Source organism: Chanodichthys erythropterus, chromosome 14 (genome assembly GCF_024489055.1).
Source record: "Chanodichthys erythropterus isolate Z2021 chromosome 14, ASM2448905v1, whole genome shotgun sequence".
NCBI lineage: Eukaryota > Metazoa > Chordata > Actinopteri > Cypriniformes > Xenocyprididae > Chanodichthys > Chanodichthys erythropterus.
Genome location: NC_090234.1, coordinates 30406987 through 30431783, shown reverse-complemented (window position 1 = coordinate 30431783; position 24797 = coordinate 30406987). Strand labels below are relative to the sequence as shown.

Here is a 24797-nt window from a genome sequence, read left to right as displayed (position 1 = left end):
AATGCATGACGGTGATGTATGTTGCCTCTGGAGCTCAACATGCACTCAAAAGTGGACCAACACAAGGAAGAGAAACTTTCCCTTTCTCACATTCACTTCTGAGTACTTTTACCTTTGAGAATGTACAACAATAGTATAAACAGCATACATAATGTGGCAAGTGCAAAGAAAATTATTTCTTCTCAACTGAAATTCACAGAGAAACAAAGAGATATACACTTCTGACAATGCAAGAGTCGAGCACTCTGTAAAGTCTACTCCAGCACATCCCAAAGACCTTCAATGAATTTAAGGTCTGGACTTAAAGGTGCCAATTCAGGTGTGAAAATGATTCTTCATGCTCCCTCACAATCATTCTTTCACAATTTGAGCCAGGTGAATCTGGACATTGTCATACTGGAATATCGCCACGATGTGTCTTCCTACACAGTTGTTCAAATAAATGAAAAGCTATACACTCCATCAATTAGGGTTAGAAGAACGGTTGCCAAAAATATAACTAATATATGCTAGAAACATAATCACTGCAATAATGATCTAGCATTTGCCATTTCGCCAATTTAAATCCAAACAGTGACTTTTTTGGCCAGGAAGCATACTTAAAAATAGGTAAATGCATAGCAAATCATATTATATGTTCTAATTCATGTTTCACTCACAACAACAAGTGCATTATCCAGGCTTCTCAAATATAGCTCAGCAGCAGAATAACATTAGGGTTACATTACAACTAATCCCTAATCAATACTATGGGACAGACAACTCAGATGTAACTACAGTGCATCATGGCTATTATTGTTGTTTCAAGGCATCATGACAGAGAGCAGAGGAGCGGGTGAGGGTATTTCAATATTCTTAGTGTGTATTGTCAAGCTGATCTGATTAATCCTTCCTCCGCGTGTGCCAGGAGAGATCTGACCTGTCTTTACATGATGCCCTGTAAATCTAATTCCTCTGGCGCAACGGTGCCCTACATACTGGCATTTATCCAAATGACAAAGACCTGTCAATCATACAGCAGACTAAACGTCAGGGTGCATTGTAAGTTTAGCATGATCCATTATCTCTGATGAAAAGGGGGACAAAGAAAAGTTGTTTGTTTTTATAGATATATATATACAAACTACAAGTTGTGTAGTGTGAGCAATACACCATAGTAACAACAGACCTGATATTTAAGAATATAACCATTAAAGTTGAAAAGGTGGTAATATCAGTAAAATAAATAAATATAAATAAAAATTATGGTCAAATGATGCCATTTATTCATATACCAAAAAGAACTGATAACCAGTCCTACAATCCAATCCCCTGGAAGGGTTAATCGAATATCTGTAAAAATAATTAATAATTAATGACATTAGGTCATACATAACCATTTATGAGTTATGTATAAGTTATAAGTTGAAAAGTTATAAGCTGAAAAGGTGTTAATATTGGAATAAATAAAAATTATGATCGAATGATGCCATTTATCCATATACCGATAACCAGTCTACCTCTAATCCAATCCCCAAAAAGGGTTAATTGAATATCTGTCAAAATAATTAACAAAATGAGGTCATTTAACAATACACCCAATATTTAAGAATATAACCATTTAAGTTGAAAAGGTGGTAATATCAGTAAAATAAAAATTATGGTCAAATGATGCCATTTATTCATATACCAAAAAGAACCAATAAGTATACCTCTAATCCAATCCCCTGAAAGCATTCATTGAATATTCTGTAAAAATGATTAACATAATTAATGATATTAGGTCATACATAACCATTTAAATTGAAAAGGTGTTTATACTGGAATATATAAATAAAAATTATGGTCGAATGATGCCATTTATTCATATACCAAAAGGAAGTCTTCCTCTAATCCGAACCCCAGAAATTGTTGATTCATAAACTATAACCACTGTGCCCTTGAGCAACACATTAAACAGATAAAACACTGAACAACTGAATTAGTAGTGGCCAAACATACCTGATTTGGATCACATGCTTTGAACACATGGCATGCCATCTCAGACTCTGGGTTCTCTGGTTGACTTCTGATAAGGTAGGCAAAATAAGACAGGTCATGACTATTGTGGATAAACCTGGATATAAACTGTGCTTTGTGCTCGAATATGAACACGGACGGGTTGCTGCTGTTTGCGGGCACGCAGCGGATCAGAGTGGGAGAGAGACACAGCTGAACTTCTCTGGCCTGTGCGGGACCGGACTCGTTCTTCTCACTTTTCCTCCGGATCTCCGCCACCAGCCACGGCAGCATGGGCAGCGTGGTTCGCCTGTCCAGAGACGACCAGCCCATGTAACAGAGCGCAAACCTCTTCTCTGCCTTTTGATTACTGTCATTATTAGTATTCCCTTTGCCATCCTGTCCCTCCATCTCTCCAAGGGCTCCGGGACAAAGACTTTAGTTGCTTTGTGCAACAACTCTATGCCTTAATACCACTAAATGCCTAACTACATACATGCATCGGTCAGTATTATGTGAAAGCAGCTGGAAACATCCCCTGGCGCGTTAATGGTAGCCTACATGGATCTCTCACGCTTTAGTCAAAAGTGCGCAAGGATCGTGTGTCCTGAGGAGCTTATAAGCTACAATAATACTGGCTTTTAAGATGCACCGAGGCTTTTATTCCAAGGTCAGTTCACTGTTTAAAAATAAAAAAACATCCACTCGAAGGGTTTGACGGCTAAAAAAATCCATATATGAAGTTAAACGATTTGCTTTAGTGTATCAATAGTATACAACTGCTTGAAGGAAGCGCGTCTTATTCCTGCAGATTTCTCGAGTCCCGACGCCTCAGATTGTGGACGACGCCGCGGACAAACGCCTCATGTGTAAAGTTGCAGATCAGCTGGAGTCCTTTAAAGTCACTGCACATCACTTTTTAGTCGCTATTGTGTCATTTATCGGCGTTGGAGAACAGAGAGTGCTGTTGTTCCAGGAGGAGTGGCCGCAGCAGCCATATGAGAGGCGTTCTCTTGAACGCGAGCGCGCGCCTGTCTGTGTGTGTGTGTGTGTGTGTATATATAAGTGTGGATCTCTGGCTCCCCTGCTTCTTCAGGAAACACACGGCAATGGCCTGACCGAGGAAAGCAAGTGAACTTTATTCATGCTTCGGATATTTAAATAGTTGAACTCTTTAGAGCTAGACCTAGACCACACTTATTACTCCCCTGGAAATTTTATATTTTTGAAATTCAGTCTCTTTAGGCTACAAAAAAGTTATTTTACATCATTGTTGCCCCAGAGGCTGACATATTGGGCCAACATGCCCCAGTTGTGAATATTGATATATAAAACTATTTATGTTGTCCTGAGGGCACAGTTCAACATTTTGGTTATGTCAGTGTGGTTTTAGTGTGTGCACTTGTTTATCAAACACAAACATGATTATATAAAATTTTTAATATTAAGAACACAATATACTAAAACATAATTTTATCAGGTTTTTTAAATGAGCCCTTGTCGCGACATCTTGTTACAACCAGCCCTAGTCTCGCCCTATATAATACAGGCCTACTAATTTTATTTAATGTCCAAAATATGTCCAAAAGATAGACCAATATAATCCACACTACAAGTTGAGTCAAGAGGCTTTACTGTGGTGGACAACGCATTCTTCACATTTCTAGTAAATAAAGGGTGAGGTTCAGGGTGTGTTTAGGGTGAACATACTTGTAAAATTCAATGTGAATCAATGGTAGGCTATCCATGTAAATGAAGATTCATACGAACACCTATTTGTTAATAGTATTAAGTAATGATTTTTCCAGTGTAGTGAATTGGATACAAATCACATAAGAAGGCTACTGATAGGTTTGAAACATGAAACTGTTTTGCACAAAAATGATACACCAAACAGCGCCCTCTGCTGTCTCTCAAAGCTATACGGAATTTGATGATATATGCTACTGTGGTCATATTCGGAATCAAATACTAACATACTGCATATGTAGTAGACCTACAGTGTAAACTGCCTACCCTTCATTTCAAAGATAGCGATTGAATTCGAAATAGTATGTTTTTCTATACTTCTCTTACTATTTCTGCCATTTATTTAATACTATACACTATAGAAATAGTAGAATAGCCTACTGTAGAAATAGTAATAGTATACTAGTAGTATGCTATTCATAAGTACACAACCTGGATGCTGCCATCATCAGCTCTCAGTTAAGGAGAAATATAATGAACTGTTATGATTTTTATTTAATTAGAAAATACTTCTACTTTGTAATTGCCATTAAAGTTGGCATAAAACAGAAGTTTATTATTATTAATATTATTATTATTATTGCAGAACTTATACATACATCAAGATCTGGGAAATGAAGCATGGTTGTATCTCTTACAGTGAACAATCATAATGACAAAAACAGAAAACATAAATATAATGGATTTGCGTACCTCAAAGTATGGAATTATATACACAGAAAAAAAAAGAAAAGCACAAATTCTTTGAATAAATCATCATAATGCATTAAAAAATGTGCACTTTTTTTGTTATTCGTAAGTCTAAGGGATGAAAGAGTTAAATTCAGTAACAAAAAGAGGAAAACATAAAGGAGATTTAAGCCATTTTTGCTTGTGAATGAAGAATTTTGCATACAAGATTAAGAAATTAACAACATATTCAAGGGACAGCCGCTTTGGGTTTTCATAATAAAAAATAAAAAATAAACCTCTTTGAGGATGAAGGTGTGGGTCACATTTATAGGGCTAAAAATATAAGAACTTAAGTCAACCAAAATGTATTGGTTATACTACAATCACAAAATAAATGGGCAGCTGTTTCTTCAACAAACCCACAAAATGAGTGAGTTTCATCTACATATGAATATTTCGAAATGGACCATTTAATAGGATAGATTTTTTTGACCAAAGATTACAGCGCACATGAAAAAAAAAAAAAAAAAAAAGATTACAGATAAATCATTTATAATAAATACTCAAGCTGGAGGACAATCACTTCAGTGTAGGATACAGTATCCTGTGCAGTGTACATACTTTAAAGTTCTTACGTTTAAATCTAATGATTGACAAATATAAGTGATTTTTTTATTTTTATTTTAATCACTAAAATTAAATATTTTAAATTACATTTGAATTACATTATCACAATCTCAAGACCCATGTGAAACACTGAACACCTAAATTGCATAGTTTTCATTTATGTTTCATGAATGGGTTAGCTGTGTGAATTAAAAATTGAAAACATTTTTAAAGAGTTCTCTCATGCTACTATTACTGCCTTTGAGTGCTGACCAAGTTCTCAGCTTAAAACAAGATGCTAAATAAGAAGCACCACTCCCAGATGAATATGAGATACATGTAAATATAACCTGTCAGAGACCCTCTGTAGCCCATCATCACATATTGCCTGTAAGAGTTTCTGTCTAGGTACAGGTTTCAGGCCTTCAGAAAGTATTCAGGCCCAATGGATTATTTCTCTCTGCTGTGCTGCAAGGTCACATTCAAGCATATGCGATCTTTCAACCAAGACAAAAACAGCAGATCAGAAGACAATGAAGCTGCCAAAATTAGATTTTTGAAAAAGTCCAAAAAAATGTAAAAGGTAATGCAGAGACCCTACAAAAATCTGGTCATCCTAACGATTTTTTTTGCCAAAAACCAAATCCAACACCATCCCTGCTGTTAAGCATTGTGATGCATTGTGATTGTGATGTTAAGCAGGTGCAATAAATAAAAATAAAAAAAACAATAAACAAAACATTGGTTCAGTGAATACTTTTATTGAAAAATATTAGGAGAAATTAATGTCCTTGAACATCAACTCATAAGCGTTATTTGTTTTTTGAAAGGGGAAAAGAGGATTAATTCATGTTCCTAAAGGCACTGAAGACAATTATGAAGATCAATATTAATGACAAATGGAAATTTATGACAATCCATATGGTATCTAACATAATACATTATTTATTAAGATAAAACAGGAATTTAAACCGTAGCTACTGTAACGGTAGGACATGTCTTCAGATGTCTTTATTAAGTGCTGACAAAATGATTAAACTGTTAAATACTATTTGGTCAAAGACAGAATGGTTCAGAATCACTGCCTCAAAAATCACATGCAGAAAAATATTAAACAGTCTCTAAAACGGAGGCCATTTCCTTGAACTGCCTGTAGAAGTTCTGAGGGACAAAATAATAGAAAGATAATTATGAATTGCGGTAGTTCAGACACTTCAGATGGTTTAAAACGAAATTAGGAAAATACATAATTCCATACCTGGAACTGTTGTACTGTCATCTCAAAGGATTTATATGATACCTCCCCTGATGTGTCTGCAATTTTCATTAAAACAGAGATGAATGAAGAGTTGAGGGATCGGCAGGTATCTGAGCTCACTGCCATTCCAAGCTTCCACTGGATATCTACAAGCTAAGAGTGAAAAAGCTTTGATATCAACAACCTGAGAGAGAATAGTGACTGACCAATAGCGACATGGTAAACAAGAATCATGTGACACACCTGTCCAATACTAGCCATTGTCAGGACCTCCTGATGTGCGTGTAGAAGAGCACCATGCTCAGCCCAAAACTGGTGCACCAACTGTAGGTTTGGTTTGGACCATTTACTGCTGCATTCAGTCAGTTTACTGACCAAGACATCTGCACTGAGATTGCTCTTTGCAGCTAACCTGTTTTAATACATATTTATCATAAATTTAATCACAACAGACACCAATCAAACAAGAAAAAAAATACATGTTCCAGGCTTATTTCACACAGGGTTTGAAATAAGCCTGTTTTAATTCACAAGCATTTACGTCAATGACGTTTTGTCCTTTGAAAGATAATACTGTACCTGAAATAGTATGACAGCAGTTTTATAATATCTTGAACAGCTTTCTCATCAAGGTTTATCCCAGCTCTTTGAAATTTCTGAGTTAGAGAAATAAAAGCATTTCAAAGACATAAAAAGCAAGTACATACATGTTCAATTTACAATTTATTGACAGGGATGTAATTTTCATGAGCTTACATCACAGGTTTCAATCAAATCTACTGCCTTGTTCTGATCCTGAAGATGAACCAGGATTGCCTGAAGCTGGAAAATTAAAAGATCAGCAGTCTGAATTAACATTCAATACCACATCCAGAAAATAACTTGATGATAATATGTCAATATGAACTGTGTTGCAAATTTTTAAGCTCAAACTTGTAATGTTTTTCTTCCCATTGTACATGACCACACAATGTAATGACAAATCTTACCGTTTCTGCAAACAAGTCTGTGGGGAGTTTTTCAATTTTTTCAACCACACCATCCACACCTGCAATAAAACATGCAAAATGTAATCAGAATTATATAATTTATTAATGCTAGGTTATATCAATTAATGGCTGTGTATTTATACTTGTGGCATTTTTTTCTGTGTAAAGTAAAAGATAAAAGGCACCCAGTATTATACAGTATATATAAGTTATATCAAAAATATATATTGATTAGTATTATATTCATCCATGTATATAAGGTTAAAGGATTAGTTCATTTTCAAATTAAAATTTCCTGATAATTTACTCACCCCCATGTCATCCAAGATGTTCATGTCTTTCTTTCTTCAGTCGGAAAGAAATTAAGGTTTTTGATGAAAACATTCCAGGATTTTTCTCCATATAGTGGACTTCAATGGACCCCAAACGGTTGAAGGTCAAAATTACAGTTTTAGTGCAGCTTCAAAACATTCTACACTATCCCAGACAAGAAATAAGGGTCTTATCTAGAGAAACCATTGCTCATTTTCAAAAAAAAAATAATTATATAAATTTTATATTTAATTTTAACAATAAATGCTCATCTTGAACTAGCTCTCTTCTTCATTAGAATTCCGGCAGTGTAGACACTGCTAAGTGTATTACTGCCCTCCACAGGTTAAAGTTTGAACTAATTGTTATATACTTGTACTAGCATATTGTATATGACAATTTAGTTAAAACTTTGACCTGAGGAGGGCAGTAATACACTTAGCAGTGTCTACACTGCCGGAATTCTAATGAAGAAGAGAGCTAGTTCAAGATGAGCATTTATTGTTAAAACGTATACAATTTTTAATTTTTATTTTTTATTTATTTTTTTTTTTATTTTTTTAGAAAATGAGCGATGGTTTATCTAGATAAGACCCTTATTTCTCGTTTGAGATCGCTGTAAACTGTAATTTTGACCTTCAACTGTTTGGGCTCCATTGAAGTCCACTATGGAGAAAAATCCTGGAATGTTTTCATCAAAAACCTTAATTTCTTTTCGACTTACTTTTTTGAACAAAGAAAGACATGACATCTTGGATGACATGGGGATGAGGAAATTTTTATTTGAAAGTGAATTAATCCTTTAATTTGGCCATGTTTAGTTTAATTAGAGCACAGAACGTGAACAAACACAAATTGCTGCTCTTTAAATTTGCAAGAAAATAGTAAAACATGCTACTTACCAGTTGACAACTCCAGTCCTAACATCTTCGTCAACTATCGGGCTATTTATCCTCTATTTAGCATTCAGCAATATGTTAAAGAGACGAGTCTTTGCGGTGTTGTGTCAAAGCATAGATTAATTATTTTTTCTCTAAAGAGGAGAGTTCGGAAGTGATGGCTTCCATTGAGATTTTATTTCAAAATAATAGCACGACGGTTGGGAAGTGGGCTACTTATCTGTTAGTGTAGTAAAGAAAGTCTCTCTAAAGGTGCATCCACCTAATGTCTAGTGCATCTAGTGTGCTAAGGTGTGGGAGTAGTAGGATACATTTGAACACATCTTAATGAAACATGTTCAATTTATAATTTTTCCTGACTTCCCCTGAATGTTTTATTTTTAGTGAAAAAAAAAAACAAAACCAAAAAATCTTACCTTATGGGAGTCTAAAAAGGTCTTCTCTTTGCGGTCTTGTCATATGACAACAAAATAGGTCTAATGATTTATTTATATTAATAAATTAAACATATTGAGGTCAAATAACAATACATCAAATAAATACAAAATAAAAAAATAAAGCTCTTATTTTGAAAATCATTCGGTCAGCGCTAAGCACTTCCGGATGTGGGAGTCACACCTCTAGAAGTTTTGTATCGTCGCGGGTTTGTTCATATCAAGGATGGCAGTGCAAACGGAGCGAGGGATTCCGCTCAGTGCGGTATGAATGTTTAATACATTTATTATTACAACCTGACGTGTGTAATAAACGCATGGTAGCAGACACCATGTTAATAGACCATATATTGAAAAGTCTTCGTAATAACCTGATTTCGCGCACTGTTAGCATTGTTATTGGCAGGTTGACAGAATATATGTCCTCTTAAATGCTCTATATGTTTGCTCTTATCAATAAACAACAAATATTTTCACAGTGTGTGGAAAATTGTGCGATCGTTTAGTGTTATGGTCATGCATTTGTTTTGCTGTGACGTATGTGTTCGTCGTCCTATCAAAAAGGCTTAAAAAATGGATTTTACTTTCAGTTTCGTTTCTCTGTCACTGAGAAATGACTAATCGAAACTGAATACTGCTGTTCATTCGTTCTACCTTAAAAAGACGCGATGTTTGGCGCTTGTTTTTAAACTTCGTCCGCTGGTAGTCCATCACCGTGTATCAGTGTGACATGTAGCTCCCCCTTAAAAATGGCTGAGTAACAGCGGCTCCAATTGGGCAAAAGTGGAATATGATACACTAAAACTTTGTATTTTGATAATTCAGTACATTATCTGTCAGACAAACTGTTATTTCATTCTCTAGCATCTTACAGTGCAAACGTTATTAGCATAAATATGAGTGAAATTTTGAGCTGTTGGTGGCGCTAGAGGGCTTGTGATAGAGGCTCCAAATTCTCTATTCGCTGTACTTTATTTGTGTCCCAAATTTTATCACTTTGCCTCAAGCGCCATTGACACACGAGCGGTGCCGGAGTAATAACCTTGTGCTCCGACATATGGCGACCCGAGTTAGCTCAAGGTCCTTTTCCTGCCCTGCTGTAGGAGTAAAATCTCTTCTCAGTCCCCCTCACTGTTGCTTCATGTCTCGTCTACACTATCTTATCCAATAAAGGCATGAAATGTAACTTAAAAAAATACACAAGATTGTAAGAAGAAGAAGAACGGATACAAACAATAGCTGCCTTCATGCCTTCAGTGCTTGTTGGCCCCTAATAATAAGAAATGCTGATTTGTACCATAGATCATCACTTAACAATAACAGTGAGCTCATGGTTGGCCTCTCATAAAAGGCTTATAAATCATCAGTAAAAATCTCATCTATGGGAAAAATAAATTCATTTTTACTTCAGAGTGCTGCTGTCTATGTGTTTTTTAAAACAACTTTGAACAAGGCTCATCCAAATGATATATGATTTATAATGGTTCAGAAAAAAGCTATTGATTAAATAAATACCTTGTTAAAATGTATAATAACTTAAATCAAGCCAAAGTGTATGACATTCAATCCTGCAAACATATAATATGAAGAAAAATGTATTTGTAAGTCGTGTATTACAGAAACATCTTAATACAGAAACTTATCCTTTCTGTTCAGTAAACATGGTTATTTCACTTAGGAAATAGACCTTTTTTTTCAAATCTTAAGTGTAGTATTAAAGTAAGAAGTACTTTAAGAATATGTAGTAAGTATGTAGTAAGAAGTATTAAAATATGTTTCTGTTATACAGCTCCTGTGACTTGATCCACATTCCTAGAATACAGCTTTATAAAGAAATCCATACGTTTATAAATTGTGTATTATAGTGTGTTACTTATAAAGTTTACTGTGTCACCTGTTTCCTTGACCCTTTTATAGCTTAATCCAAAGTTCCTTCACACCAACTCCACCAGCCACACCTGGCCCTTCAGTGCCATTGCAGAGCTGATAGGTGAGCGGACACTTCTGATAGCATTCATTGTGTGAATATGTAGTAACAGTTGGAACAATGGGTGTGTGCCCTCAAGTGTTAGATTACTATGAAGTTGTAAAATGGTTTCACATCTAAAACATATTCCTGCCTCTATTACGAGTGCATGACATGACTTCTTCATGATTTAGTACTGTATGTAATAAATTAATGTGAGTAATTTGTTTTTTTGCATCTTATGTATTGCTCATTAACAGCTAGCCTTTACTGTGTTTAACTCCTGCCAGGGTCAAGTAAGGAATTAAAAGACTTTGCAAGAATAGATTTCAGGGTTACCTCAGTAGAGAGCTACTCAGACACTAAGATAATTATCTGTAATGATTTGATCATATTTTAAATATATCTTTTCTACTTTAGACAATGCTTACGACCCAGATGTGAGTGCCAAACAGTTTTGGATTGATAAAACAGCAATCAGAGGTCATGACTGTCTAACTTTCATGGATAATGGAGCTGGAATGGATTACGATAAGATGCACAAAATGCTCAGGTGGGTGAGAACACAAACCAAAATGTTGACTAGCACATATTTGGGTTTTATGATCCTAACAGTATCACTTAATAAATCATTCTAATGTGCTGATTTGGTACTCAAGAAACCTTTCTTATTATCACAGTTGAAACTGGTTGTTAATGAAGTGTGGAAACTGCAAAACTGTCTTTTATCAGGATTCTTTGATGAACAGAAAGTTTGAAGAACTTTTTTTTGTAACATTATAAATGTCTTTTGTATATATATTATTTACACAACTATTTGACAGTTTGAGGTCAGTAATTTTTTTTAATGATTTTGAAATCAGCCTCTAATGTTCAAAAATACCATAAAACAATAATATTGTAAAATATTATTAATAATATTTTAAAAAATAAACTTTCTGTTTTATTATATTTTAAAATGTAATTTATTCCTGTGATGTTAGTCTGCAGTGTCACATGATCCTTCAGAAATCATTCAAATATGCTGATTTGGTGCTTAAGAAACATTTTGTGGAAACTGATCTTCATGATTCTTTAATGAATAGAAAGTTCAAAGGAACATTATTTATTTAAAAAAAATTGTAATATTATAAGTATCTTTAGTTTCATGTTTGATGAATTTAAAGCATTGTTTCTGAATAAAAGTATTAATTTCTTTAAAAAAAAAAATCTTATTATCTCTACAGTTGAATGGCAAATTTTAATATATTGTGTTACTCTCCCTCTTAAGTTTTGGCTTTAGTGACAAGGAGACTATAAATGGCCATGTTCCTGTGGGCCTCTACGGCAATGGGTTTAAGTCTGGCTCCATGCGCTTGGGAAAGGATGCCATTGTGTTTTCCAAGAACGGAGAGTCCATGTGTGTGGGCCTGCTGTCCCAGACGTACCTTCAAGAGATACATGCAGAGAATGTCATTGTACCCATTGTCTCATTCAAACGCAACGGACAGTCATATATCCTTACCTTCCAAATAAGCAAAGACAGAAGGAGGCTTAAATTGTTGGACTACAAAGGATATAAAATAATTTTTAGCATGATATAAAAAAGTATTAGAGAGATGATATTAAACATAGTAGGAATCCAGTGCCTAATGTTCATTTGCATTTGATCAGTTTCACCATTTGTTGAAAAAGTTGTTTTTAAGTAAGAGTTTAAGCATATATTTCTGTTATCTACATGACGTCTTTATCCTTGACCTTTCCTCTCACTTCGACCCGAGCCACAACACGCAGCAAGTCTCCAAGATATCCTGTGCTTTTCACTGTTCCAGACAGAGGATGACCTGCTCTCTGAACTCAGTGCCATCAATGCACACTATACCACAGAATCCACAGGAACACGAATCATCATTTGGAATCTCCGCAAGTGAGCATGCTGGGAGAGAGTGAGGCAGAAAATAAGAAATATCAGAAATAATGAAAAGATCTGCTAATAACATAGTTTAGAGCAGTGTTTTTCAACATCTGATGCGGCTTAACCTTGGTGTTGCTAGTGCCATACTCTTGAGCTACCAAGCACAGGAACACATAGTTGAATGGTTCAAAGAATGTTTTTTTTTTCTGCTACAGAACATCCTCTGACAAATCTGAGTTTGACTTTGAATCAGACCGCTATGACATCCAGATTCCATCTGAAGTATATGAGAGTGAAAAGGAAAAATACAAGCAACCATGTCGCCTTTTACAGTCAAGCCCAGAGAGCGACTTCTCCCTGCGGGTGAGTACTTCACCCTTCTACTGTATGTTGAGTAGGTCTAACAGTCTACATGCTGTGTTATCAGTGTGTATATGATGATAGATATCACTTCATTACATTACAGTTGAACCAGCTGTGGCTCATCTGTAAAGGCAGGTGGGGCAGTGCCCAACCAAAATATTCATGCAAAACATAGACCTGTATATAAACTGAATCAATTATTGTAAACGTGTTCGGCATTTTGCAACAATTACTATTCAGATTTTCTAGAGTATTTTAAGTTGTAAAGTGACCAGTATATATTAAAATGTAACGAGTGGCTTCGGCAGGCATGTATAATGATACTAAGAGGGCAGCGGGTGCCTAAGTCCTCCTCAGCTCTACAGCGCCCCAGTTTTCCCATGTAAATCTGTGATGATAAATGGACCTGCAGCGTGCTGTATTTTAGAGCCATTGGGGAAGATTTCAGACTGCCCTGCTCATTTTCACGTTACTTTACGCAAACCTCGTTTCAGACAATATCAATCTGCCTCAGCTATGTGTTTATTAGTCTGCATCTGGTCAGTAACTAGTTAGCATGTTTATTCTTCCTGTGTGGCGGACTATATCAAATTAAAGCTACAGTCTGTAAGTTGTGCCTCTTTGTCACCTTCTCTGTTTGAAACCTGTGATTGCAGTTATTTGCAGAATTATCATCTTTATGTGTTGTGCATCAGCTCGGCTCCTCAGCGTGGATGAATCTGATGTTTGCTGTCAGTCAGCACATCGGTGTGGATACTGTACTTCGGAATCACAGATTGTAGTCTTGAAGTATGACCAAAATAAGAACAAGTAACATGTCTGCCACTTTTGTTCTGACCAGCTGAGAAAAAAAGCATTACAATAAATCGCTCTGCCAATGGTGATTAAATCTAACAATCGCTTAGCTCAGATCACATCAAACCATGCAAATTATCATTATTGTTATACTTTGTTCTCAAATTGTTAATGTTAACAACATCAGCATTGCGTGACTATGTGTATTTAGTGTGTATTTGCGTTACCTGTAGATTTCAATTTCTGTAGCCACTCTGCAGTCTGAAGTCTTTTGCTTTTGACTATGGGTCAAAATAAGTTTTATTATTGCAACTGCTGTGAGAAAAGGCTATAAATGATCCACCGCCTGCAGCATCCTCCACATGCCATATAGCCTACTAGCTGGGAATCCTTCTTTACGTAAACAGATGTGACGTAATGACTCAAAGACGAATGGCTGCATGCTTGAATTTTCAGTGGAAATCCACTAGTACTGCTCTTATTAGAAAACATTATTACAACAACAATGAATAAATGAATGAATTGATGGTTATGTACTTGATTTTGGATCAATTTTAACCAAAAAAGTTACGGAATGCAGCTTTAACAAAAGTATAAATCCTTTAATTTAAACATAATCATGTGAATAGCTGTTATATAGTTCTGTTGTGTTAATTTGTTTTTTTTTCTGATAATAGACATGACTTTCTTTTCCTCAGTGGAATTCCTCCACAAATTGTAATATTCTAAAACAACAATTGGAGGAGATAAATACTACATTAAGCAATTCTAAGATAGCATTCTATGGGTGTGTCACCATCCTCAGGCTAAATAACACAAGGACTCTAGACCTGCCAAAATGTGTCAGTATGCATGTGATCAGTGATTAGAGTGTAAATAGTACAAAATGTTTTACAGAAACTAGCGCTAAGACTGAATCTGCCCTACCTAAATTTACAGTGAGGAGATGCCACTGGTTTGAACATAACAGTAATATGTGTCTGCATGCTTGTTATCTTTTTTCAGGCGTACTGTAGCATCCTATACTTGAAGCCCAAAATGCAGATTATCATTCGTGGACAGAAAGTGAAAACCCAGCTGATCTCTAAAAGCCTGGCACACATTGTCAAGGATAAATACAAACCCAACTTTCTAAATGTATCCACACAATCACATGCTGTTATTTATATAGAATACAGGACTAAATTGGCTATGAATACATACATAATGACCTTTCCTTAAGTCTTTTCTTTTCAGAAAGAAAGCATCCCCATCATATTTGGATACAATACTAAGAGCAAAGAACATTACGGAGTCATGATGTACCATAAAAACCGGCTCATCAAAGCCTACGAGCGTGTTGGATGCCAAAACAGGGTGAATATTTAAATATTAATTGTATAAATTTTTATGTTTTTTTTCTCACCTCAACACCACCTTCTTTAGAGTGACAAAATAATGTTTTGTAGTTTGTTTGTTTTTTACTACTTTGAGTATCCAAATGCATTTTCAGTATTGATTTTGCAATAGGCAAATGGAAAAGGAGTGGGAGTCATTGCAGTGATTGAGTGCAACTTCCTCAAGCCAACACACAACAAGCAGGACTTTGACTACACAGAAGAGTACAGGTGAGTGTGATAATGTATAGGTGCACTGTAATGTAAGTTTAGAATTATTGTATTGTGTTCAGTATATATACTGTCTCTCATTTCTACTACATACTGTATAGGGTCAAATACATTAAATATATGCAAATGTTCACTGCATAACAAGTATTTGCATTTAAAATGTTTTGACTAATTATGAATATCTTATTTTATGAGCTCATTTGCTATTCAGCGTTTGGTTTTTGATGAGGCAGGCAGGGTTACAAACAATTCAGGTAATTGCAAGAATTGTCTGAACCCTTGTTAAGTTATGTTCTCATTCTAGACTGTTTTACAACTAAATAAGCTCTTTTCCATTTAAGTTAATAACTAATTTTTTGGGAGCAAATTTTGTTTTTTACAACAGGAAATAGTAGTCTAAACTGTTTATTGTATACGCAGGAGAACAATGAACATTTTGGGCGTGAAACTGGAAGAGTACTGGAAAGCAATCCGCCATAAGAGGGGATCCACCAGCACAGTGCTTATGGAGGATATGCCGTTAGTATACACTGACACACACTACAAAACATTTTGTTTCTTTTGGTGACTTTATTCACCATGTTTCCATGTATAAACTTTGTTTAACGTAAAGGAAACGTCCTGATCAGAACTGGGTTCAGTGTGATAATTGTCTGAAGTGGAGGAAACTTCCAGATGGCATCGACATGAATAAGCTGCCTGAAAAATGGTTCTGTCGATTGAATCCAGACCCCCAGTTCAGGTTTGTTTAATCTGACTTTTCATTGTTTAGCTTTTGATATGTTTAATAAAACCTCCAGCAGTACTCAAACAAAAATGTCTTTGAAGAATCATATTACACTTTGTCATATTTTCATGTCTTTCAATTTGCATTATCCATTATTATTATCCAAAAAGGATTACCCCTGCAAACCTTTAAAGTGATCATGAATTGAGAAATCAAAATTTATTTGATCTTTTGACAGAGGTCATTGTACTATAAGTAATATCCTATATGTTTCAGAACTTAAAACTTCCCCCTTTGTGCAAAAACAGCTTTTTTTGAAACCAAGTTTCTAAATTGACTCATTTCAGATTTTGTCACATTTATTACATCATAAGTGTGAAGAAAGGCCACCTCTGCAGAAGAAGATCAATGCATACTTCTCCATCATTGCCTCTTTAGCCCCGCTCAATGATTTGCACATGTAATGTAGTAGTAATTACAAGACAGATGCAAAACACCGGTTTACTCAATCAACAAAATGATAGAGATTCAGTCTTTGCATTGCCTTCTTTGTGATCCTGACTAGACATGTGCCAATATTCGGTAATACGATATATCACGATAATGAATATGCATGATATTGTTATCGTGGGAACTGAAAAATACCGTGAATAATTATTATTATGAATTATAAACATTTTTATAATACATTTTAATAATACTTTACCCATCAACCGTATAAAATGGACGCTATAAAATGTCGCTGCGTCAAAAGAAAACACGCACTGAGATGTAAATGAGCCTGATGTGCATGAGAAGCACATGGCGGAGCTAGTGAAGGAGACACACTGAATAAAAGTGCAAATTCACTCTCTGACCGCAGAGGGCGCTGATGGAACACCAGAAATGCAGCAGTTACCCCGGAAACAAAGCAGCTGCACTACTGTACAGTAATTAAAATGTTTCAAACAGCCATTCAGTTTTTTGTGTTCACAATGTTGTTCATCACAACACCAAATACTTAGTATACTTACTAATACTTACTAATAATAGGCTATTTACAGGGTATCCGCAGGGCATTAAAAAGCATTAAAAGTCATTCAATTTATTTTGCAAAAATTAAGGCCTTAAATGGCATTAAAAAGCATTACATTTTATTCCTTCAGGCATTAAATTTTTTAGATAGTTTTGAAGAAAAATAATATTACCAGTTTATATTGAATATAGCCTTCATAATTAATAACTTTGATTTGCTGTCGCAAAATATGTACATTGGTGTGATACACACACGGAACCAGTTTGGTAATTGCCTCCGGCCAGTGCAAAATTGCGGTAACGCTGGACAGCGGTGGGCTGGGACCTGTGGAAGGCTGCAACAGTGTTGCCAACTTAGTGATTTTTAGACCCCTTTTGCAATAAAGCCATTTTTTTTTTTGCAAGAAAGCCATTGTGACGAATATACTTGTTAACCTAATCTAGCTTCTGAGACCCACCGGTACTGCTGCACAAGCGTGAGATCTTGCTTGCTTTCACCTCTCTCTCTGCGTCTGTTGTTCAGTGAGTGGCTGAGAGGAACAGCGCATTCAGCTGAGGATGTACGCTCTGTCAGAAAATAAATAAAATGGATACTATTGCTTCTTACCTGAGTGATAATTTTATGTGTACATATAACCAAAATCACAGCAAATGTCTTTATCTTATGTGTATTGTAATTTTGTCAGATAACGTCTCGATTATAAATCAGGATTTTAGCGCTGGTTTAACATGTCAGGGCCTCAGGACTCGAAAGTAATGCTTGTCAAATAGTCTGGGTTAAGTGGATTTTTTGAAGGGGCAAGTGAAAGAGAATTTTACTTGCCCAGCTGGACAAGGATCTGATTAAAACATCAATTCAAAAAAAAAATGACTGATTTTATCACATTTAGTGTAAGTGGCGATCAATAGTGGATGATAACAGGCTGTATAATGTACTGACGATGACAAGATAACAAGGTTGGAAACGTGTGAAGCACACATAAAAAGGAACTCAGTTCATTTTATTTTATACTGCAGTAAAAATTCAAAATGTGGAGTTTTTATAACTTGATACAGTTAAGCAAAATCACACGACCAAGAATACTGTTTTCCTAAACAGGCTACCATCACGATTAAAAACATGACACTGATTTCATACAACAGTTCAGTTAACAAATAGTTCATATTCTATCACAAATCTATCACAAATATGCAGATTTAAATATGTCAGAGCTGCAATATTCTGAAAGGATATTGCTTCAGAAATTATAAATTTACATTTACACCACAAAGAAGAAAAAAAAACTCTGGTCAACTCATACAAGTGAATGACAAGGCTTAATGTCGAGCCCTGTACGAAGTCTTAATGGGCCACGTTTCAGTCATCATTTCGTGTTGTCTTGACAACAAAACCAGAAATATATATAGATGAAACTATTTTATTTAGAATTTGGCTGTATTAAAATATATTAAAATGGGTAGCAACAGAGAAGCAAACAAAACAAAGGTCTGATACTTGGCAGAATGCGAATGCAACAATGACATGATGAATATTCTCATTGCCTTATGACGTCATCTATCGAAATTTAGCGACATAAAAAATAAAACAATTGGCATTAAAAAGCATTAAATTAGATTTGATGAAACCTGCAGAAACCCTGATTTACTTTCAAACTTTTTATATTTTAGTCTGGACTGCAACATGCCCTATAATGATTGAAAATGTTCTGATATTGTTTAGTAACTCTTAGTGGCATAAGGGTTCATTTGTTAACATGTTAATTCATTATTACCAAACTGACAATGAAAAATACTTATAAAGCAATTATTAATGTTAATTTCTTAGTTAAAGTTTAATAACATTACTAAACTCAAAAGTTGTTACTATTATTTAATGGACCTAAGATAAAACTAACAATGATCAATTGTATTTATTAACTAATATTAACAAAAATAATACCTTCTGTAACAAATGTAGCTATTGCTCATTCTTAATCTTAGTTAATGCATTAACTAACTTTAAATAATGACACCTTATTGTAAAGTGTTACCTGTTGTTCTTTATAATTCACTAGTAGTCTACTAGTAGTTTCACTAGTAGTTCAACTTTAACACATTAATCGGTTACTGTGTATCTGAAACATTTTACTTTAGAATTTTTTGTGTGTGTGTTATTGTGTTTAAATGTTCAGAGTTCTTTTTGTTAAAGAAAAAAAATTCTTAAACCTGTTATAGTATGACAACATAGCAACTTATTTCAATATCGTGATAATACCGTATACCGTGATAAAAGCTTCAGCAATTATCGCCACATGAAAATTTGATACCGTCACATGCCTAATCCTAACATTAAGGGGTTAGTTCACACAAAAATGAAATGTCTGTGAAACCCATAAGTTCATCTTTGGAACACAAATTAAGATATTTTTGTTGAAATCCGAGGGTTTCTAAACCACACATTGGCAGTAATGTCATTGCACTTTTTGAGGTCCAGAAAGTTATTAATGACATCATTAAAATAGTCCATGTGACTATAGTGGTTCAACCTTTATATTATGAAGCGAAAATCTAGCTTCCACCAGACCACCTATTCTTATTCTTTTTCAAGAACACAACTTATGACTTGTCCTTTTTTTTTTTTTTTTTTTTTTTTTTTTGCATCCCTGAACAGATATAATGTGTGAAAACACAAAAACGAATTTCAGTGCATTATAGCAATGTATCATTTGTAGTAATTTGTAGAGTAGATTAGATATCAGTGATATTTATCAACAAATGTAATTGCTTTTGAGTTTGTTCGCAAATCTCTAAACGTGTTTAAGCTTAAAAAGTTGTTCTTTCTATATTCAGGCGATGTGAACAACCAGAAGAAGCTGAAGATTCTGAGGATGAAAATTCAAACTGCCTGAAAGAATACAAATTGCAGTGAGTGAAATCATTTGTTACAACTATTTATTTTATTTAAATATGAATAAATATTGATTTATGCAAGATATAGTTAAGCCAGTGATTTATTTAAAATAAATAGATCTGATATACCAGGTGTCCAGAGGTGATTTAGTCAGACAGTAATGTTTTTTGTCATGTTGACAGTGAAAGAAACCTAAAAAAACAGCAGGAACAGAAAAGAATGCAGGTAATTTCAACCAATGGCTGGTGAGTTTGTTTTGTACTCTTTGTATTTCTTTTCTTCTTTTTTGTAATTTAAGTGGTAATTTCTCTGGATTAGATTGAGAAGTTGAGAAATGTGAATGAGAACCTGAAAAGGAAACATGACTTTGTGTATCAACTCCAGCAAAATGTAAGTTTTTTTTTTGTTTGAATGTTTGTTTTTAATTTTATAGTTAAGCATGTATCAATTATCAGAACATATTTAAGTCTTGCGCTCTCTTTTTGTTTCCACAGGCACCTTCCTCACCCGGATCACCTACGGTCTCTCGGAGCCCTTCCAATTCAGTACCCCTCTCACAATCTGGTGAGGCCCAGTTTTGTGCATATTTTTTTTTTATATACAAAATTTTAATTATTTATATTAATAACATTATTTCTATAGCCTCAAACAACATGCCAGTGATTTCAAATGTCATTTCCCTCTCCACTCCTAAAAGGTACATCATTCTCTTTCTCCCTTTCTCCTTTTTTATTGTTGTATTTATATTTTTTTATTATGTATTTAATTTTCTCTTAATTCTCTTTATCCACACAATTTGATTTCAAACCTGTCTCCTAAAGGATGAAGAGAAATCTAGAACTGACCCAAAACCAAGCTGCAAAAACAGCTAGAACATTTCATGCTTTCTGTAGCAACACATCAGACAGTCCATCAACGTCTACTGCTACATCTGATTTCATATCTTCACCTTTGGGGATCGCAGACAATAATGACAATAAAGTTGATGAAAACGATGCAGATGCAACAAGCATTGGTGGTGGTGATGATGATGTTGTTATCGTTGAGACCAACAGCACGCCAAGACCCAAACCTTCGACCTTTGACCTCTCTAAGGTAAAGACAGAAGAAAGTACCAGCGAAGATGCACTAGGATTATATATGGAGTGCAGTAATCACGATCACACAGAAAATGAAGATAGTAGAAATGCAACAGTGGAGCCATCAACTTCAAATGGCCAAACCAGCATAACAACCCAAACAGAACGTTTAATTGTAAAGAAGGAGGAAGACCAGCAGATCAAGAGGGAGGAGATTGAGAATGATGCTAGAAGGAAGGAACATAGTGCTGATGTGGAATGCAAGATGAGTAACACTACAGAAATAACCAAAGGCCCCATGGAGATTGAGAGATGTAGTAGTGCAGAAGTTTCCAGACCAAATCCTGCAGAACTGGGGGGCACAATTAAGGAGAATAGAATCAGTTTTGAACAACATCCAAAGTCAGATGTAGAAAACCAGGAAGCTATGACATCAACAACTTCTAAGACCTCACTTTTCTCTGACATAGAAATAGACCTCATGCCAACCCATGAAGCACAGAAGCAACAGGATAACCTGCTAAATCTCCTGGAGGCCACAGCCCGGGAAAGAGATGAATTCAGGGAGCAGGTTCGGGAGAAAGAGATCAAACTCCTGAAACTCACTGTAAATAAGGACTGCAGCCATCAGAGCATCCAGACAGATCCATCAGAGGAACAGCACTATAAGACTCTCTACTTACAGGCCACCCAGCAAAACGAAGAGCTTAAACAAGAAAATGAGGAGCTAAAAAAGAAAGAGGAGGTGTTGTTGCAAATCAAAGCTGAGAAAGAGGCACAGGATGAGGTGCGTCCTGCCCAGCTGAAAGCTGAGGGCGAGGGACAGTCATCAACAGCAAATGTTTTTGAAAATGTAGATGATGAAATGGCTCTTCAAGTGGACTTTCTTCTAAGGGAGCTGGACAAGCGCAACACAGAATGCAATGAACTGAAAAGTAAGGTGAGCACCTGATATCTTTGACTCTCAAAATGCACGTTGGTAAAAAGAAATTGGTCCCTGCCGAAAAGACTTACATGAATTTCCAGACTGGTTAGTTCACCCAAAAATGAAATTCCTGTCATTTATTACTCACCCTCATGTCGTTCCACACCCATAAGACCTTTGTTCATATTCAGAACATAAAACATAAAAGATATTTTGATGAAATCCAAGAGGTTTTTTATCCTCAATTGAAAGCAATGAAATTACCACATTCAATGTCCAGAAAAGTAGTTGTTAAAAAATAGTCCACATGACTGGAGTGGTTCAATCTTTATGTTATGAAGCAACGAGAATACTTTTGTGCACAAAAACAAAACAAAAATAAAAACTTTATTAAAAAAATGTTCCTCTTCCCTGTCGGTCTGTTACGCAGTTGGCACAGAGGTGCGTTTCTGTGTTTACATCCAAACGCCGGCTCATTATCGGCTGGCTCCTGCGTCAACATCACATGCATGAACAGGTGTTGGCCAATACTGAGCCGCCTTTCAGACGAAGAACCTGGAAGCTGCAATGGAAAGAGCGTAGATGGGGAGAGACGAATTTGTTGAATAAAGTCGTTATTTTTGTTTTGTTTTTGCGCACAAAAAGTATTCTCGTCGCTTCATAACGTTAAGGTTGAACCACTGCAGTCACATTGACTATTTTAACCATGTTTTTACTACTTTGAATGGGCATTGATTGTGGTAATTTCTTTGCTTTCGATGGAGGATAAAAAAAATCTCTCTGAATTCATCAAAATGAACGAAGGTCTTGCGGGTGTGGAACGACATGAGGGTGAGTAATTAATGAAAGAAATTTCATTTTTGGGTGAACTAACCCTTTAATGCTGTTAAAGGGTTAGTTCACCCATAAATTAAAGCTTGTCGTATTTACTCACCCTCATGTCGTTCCAAACCTCTATGATTTTTAAAACACAAATGTTTTTTTGTTTTTTTATGAAATCTGAGAGATTTCTGTTCTTCCATTGAAAGTAAATTCCACCAGAACCTTCAACACTAGTCAAAGTTAATCAAATATGGTCAACAGAAGCCCAACCATATACTTGCATGACACATAAGAACAAACCTTATTGGTTCTTGCACATATGAGCTTCTGTCTACCATATTTGATTTGCTGTATATATGTGTGTTGATCAGTGTTTATATGTGAATAAAAGCCTAAATTAAATCTGTTCATCATATAAAACAGTCATGCCTCATCAGAAGACTTACAATAAACTGCTCGACTTTACAGTATCTTTATGAACTTTTTGAAGCATGAACGTTTTGGTTGCATGGACTTTCGATGGAGGGGACACATATCTCAGGTTTCATTAAAAATACATTTGTTTCGAAGATGAGCGAAAGTCTTACAGTCAGTGTGTGAACTAACCTTTTAAATGGTAAAACTTGCCTGTGAAGGTAATTTATTTATACTGGTGAAGCTGGTTGACCATGGAAGCTTTGCTGGTTAAACTAGTTAAGAGTCATGATGGGGACATACCAGCATTCCAGTCTACACAAGCTCATCGTCTCTGCAGAGACTACCTTTATTTGATCAGTCAGGCTTAAAATGTTCTTCTTTTTTCCCTTCTTTCATTCTTCAAAACCCACAAACTCAATTGTGGACTAAAAGCTGGACAGCTTGGAACAGGAGAAAACTCACTGCGAGCAGTTGCAGAAGGAAGTAGAAGAGCTGAGGAAATACAAAGAGGAGTGGAATAATGCAAAAGTAGCGAAAGAGACTCTGAGGGACAGTAACGCCAGTTCAGATCAAACATGCAGCACAAGCACAGCTGCAAACATTGTGAATGGGATCAAAAAGGACGGAGAGAGCAATGAAAGACCAGTGGAGGGAGAGAACTCAGTGGCACCGGCCAAGTAAGAGCCTTGTTAACTTATTTTAAAGATTTTCAGTGTTAAGGTTGCATTTCTGTACATGCTCATTAGGAGTCTTGTTTTAATGCCCATATATAAATCTGCTCTCTTTGTTCTGTCCTTAGGTTGAGGGAGCTGAGGTGCAGTGTCGCCCGTTTATTGGTCACTTTTGTTCCTGCACTGGACCTTGACCAAGTGAATTATGACTGTGAGGTCATAGATGAGATTTTAAACCAGGTCATACAGGAGATTTCCCCCCCTTGAGACCACTTTTACTTAGCACCTTTAACCAGTTGCCAAAGTGTTCAGCCTAAGTTAATGTTTTGTTCATCGAGGTTCAAATTCTATTGCACTCTGAAAATATTAAACTTAATATTAAAATGTTTTATTTATTTACACATTCTTTATCTTACAAATTAACATTTGCAGTTCTTTGTGCAATTTTTACATTCCTTTTTAAATCCTTGTGTTCTTTCGGTTATTGGAATAGAAATAAGTTTTCAAGAATAACGTTTGGCCATTTTGCCACAAAGACTTAAGCTTACGAAGCTTACAAATGTTATGGCGTTTTAAGTTAATTTTTCTGTAATTTTTATATGAGGTTGTGTGTATTTCTGATACACAGTACACAATTGTGCGCACAAGCTGTAGAAATTGCTACTCAAATTGTGTACAAGCAATTCTGTGTATAAAATTGTAAATAGTGTTGTTTTGGGGGGAAAAGGGTT

General features: G+C 35.4%; 3 protein-coding genes across 5 annotated transcripts in view; 1 reads left to right on the top strand and 2 right to left on the bottom strand.

Moving 5' to 3' along the window:
• The window catches only part of tbc1d4 (TBC1 domain family, member 4), a 37869-nt gene extending 34782 nt beyond the window's left edge, over positions 1 to 3087 (bottom strand). Inside the window, exon 1 of one of the 2 annotated variants that reach the window (XM_067408540.1) lies at positions 1981 to 3087. In XM_067408540.1, the coding sequence (XP_067264641.1) occupies positions 1981 to 2388 (408 nt within the window). In that variant the 5' untranslated portion in view covers positions 2389 to 3087. The remainder of the gene's footprint in view (positions 1 to 1980) is intronic. The other variant, XM_067408541.1, reaches the window with a different exon arrangement.
• Positions 3088 to 5751: 2664 nt separating this feature from the next.
• Positions 5752 to 8723, bottom strand: commd6 (COMM domain containing 6). Its single transcript, XM_067410134.1, has 7 exons — positions 8466 to 8723; positions 7252 to 7310; positions 7019 to 7084; positions 6842 to 6918; positions 6506 to 6674; positions 6263 to 6415; positions 5752 to 6165 (listed from the first exon to the last, which is right to left on the bottom strand). The coding sequence occupies exons 1-7, from the start codon at positions 8488 to 8490 to the stop codon at positions 6115 to 6117; spliced, it is 600 nt and encodes a 199-aa protein (XP_067266235.1). The 5' UTR covers positions 8491 to 8723; the 3' UTR covers positions 5752 to 6114.
• Positions 8724 to 9067: 344 nt separating this feature from the next.
• On the top strand, positions 9068 to 24797 carry morc3a (MORC family CW-type zinc finger 3a). Of its 2 annotated transcripts, XM_067409902.1 has the most exons (19): positions 9068 to 9161; positions 10814 to 10886; positions 11283 to 11415; positions 12133 to 12356; positions 12612 to 12768; positions 12972 to 13119; positions 14920 to 15051; positions 15151 to 15270; positions 15424 to 15521; positions 15942 to 16040; positions 16135 to 16263; positions 20092 to 20166; positions 20335 to 20377; positions 20471 to 20542; positions 20647 to 20716; positions 20795 to 20849; positions 20974 to 22171; positions 23828 to 24072; positions 24195 to 24797. In XM_067409902.1, the coding sequence occupies exons 1-19, from the start codon at positions 9123 to 9125 to the stop codon at positions 24331 to 24333; spliced, it is 3249 nt and encodes a 1082-aa protein (XP_067266003.1). In that variant the 5' UTR covers positions 9068 to 9122; the 3' UTR covers positions 24334 to 24797. The 2 variants fall into 2 exon arrangements, with proteins under 2 accessions (XP_067266003.1, XP_067266004.1); XM_067409903.1 differs by lacking the exon at positions 24195 to 24797 and having other exon boundaries at positions 20974 to 22166; positions 23828 to 24066.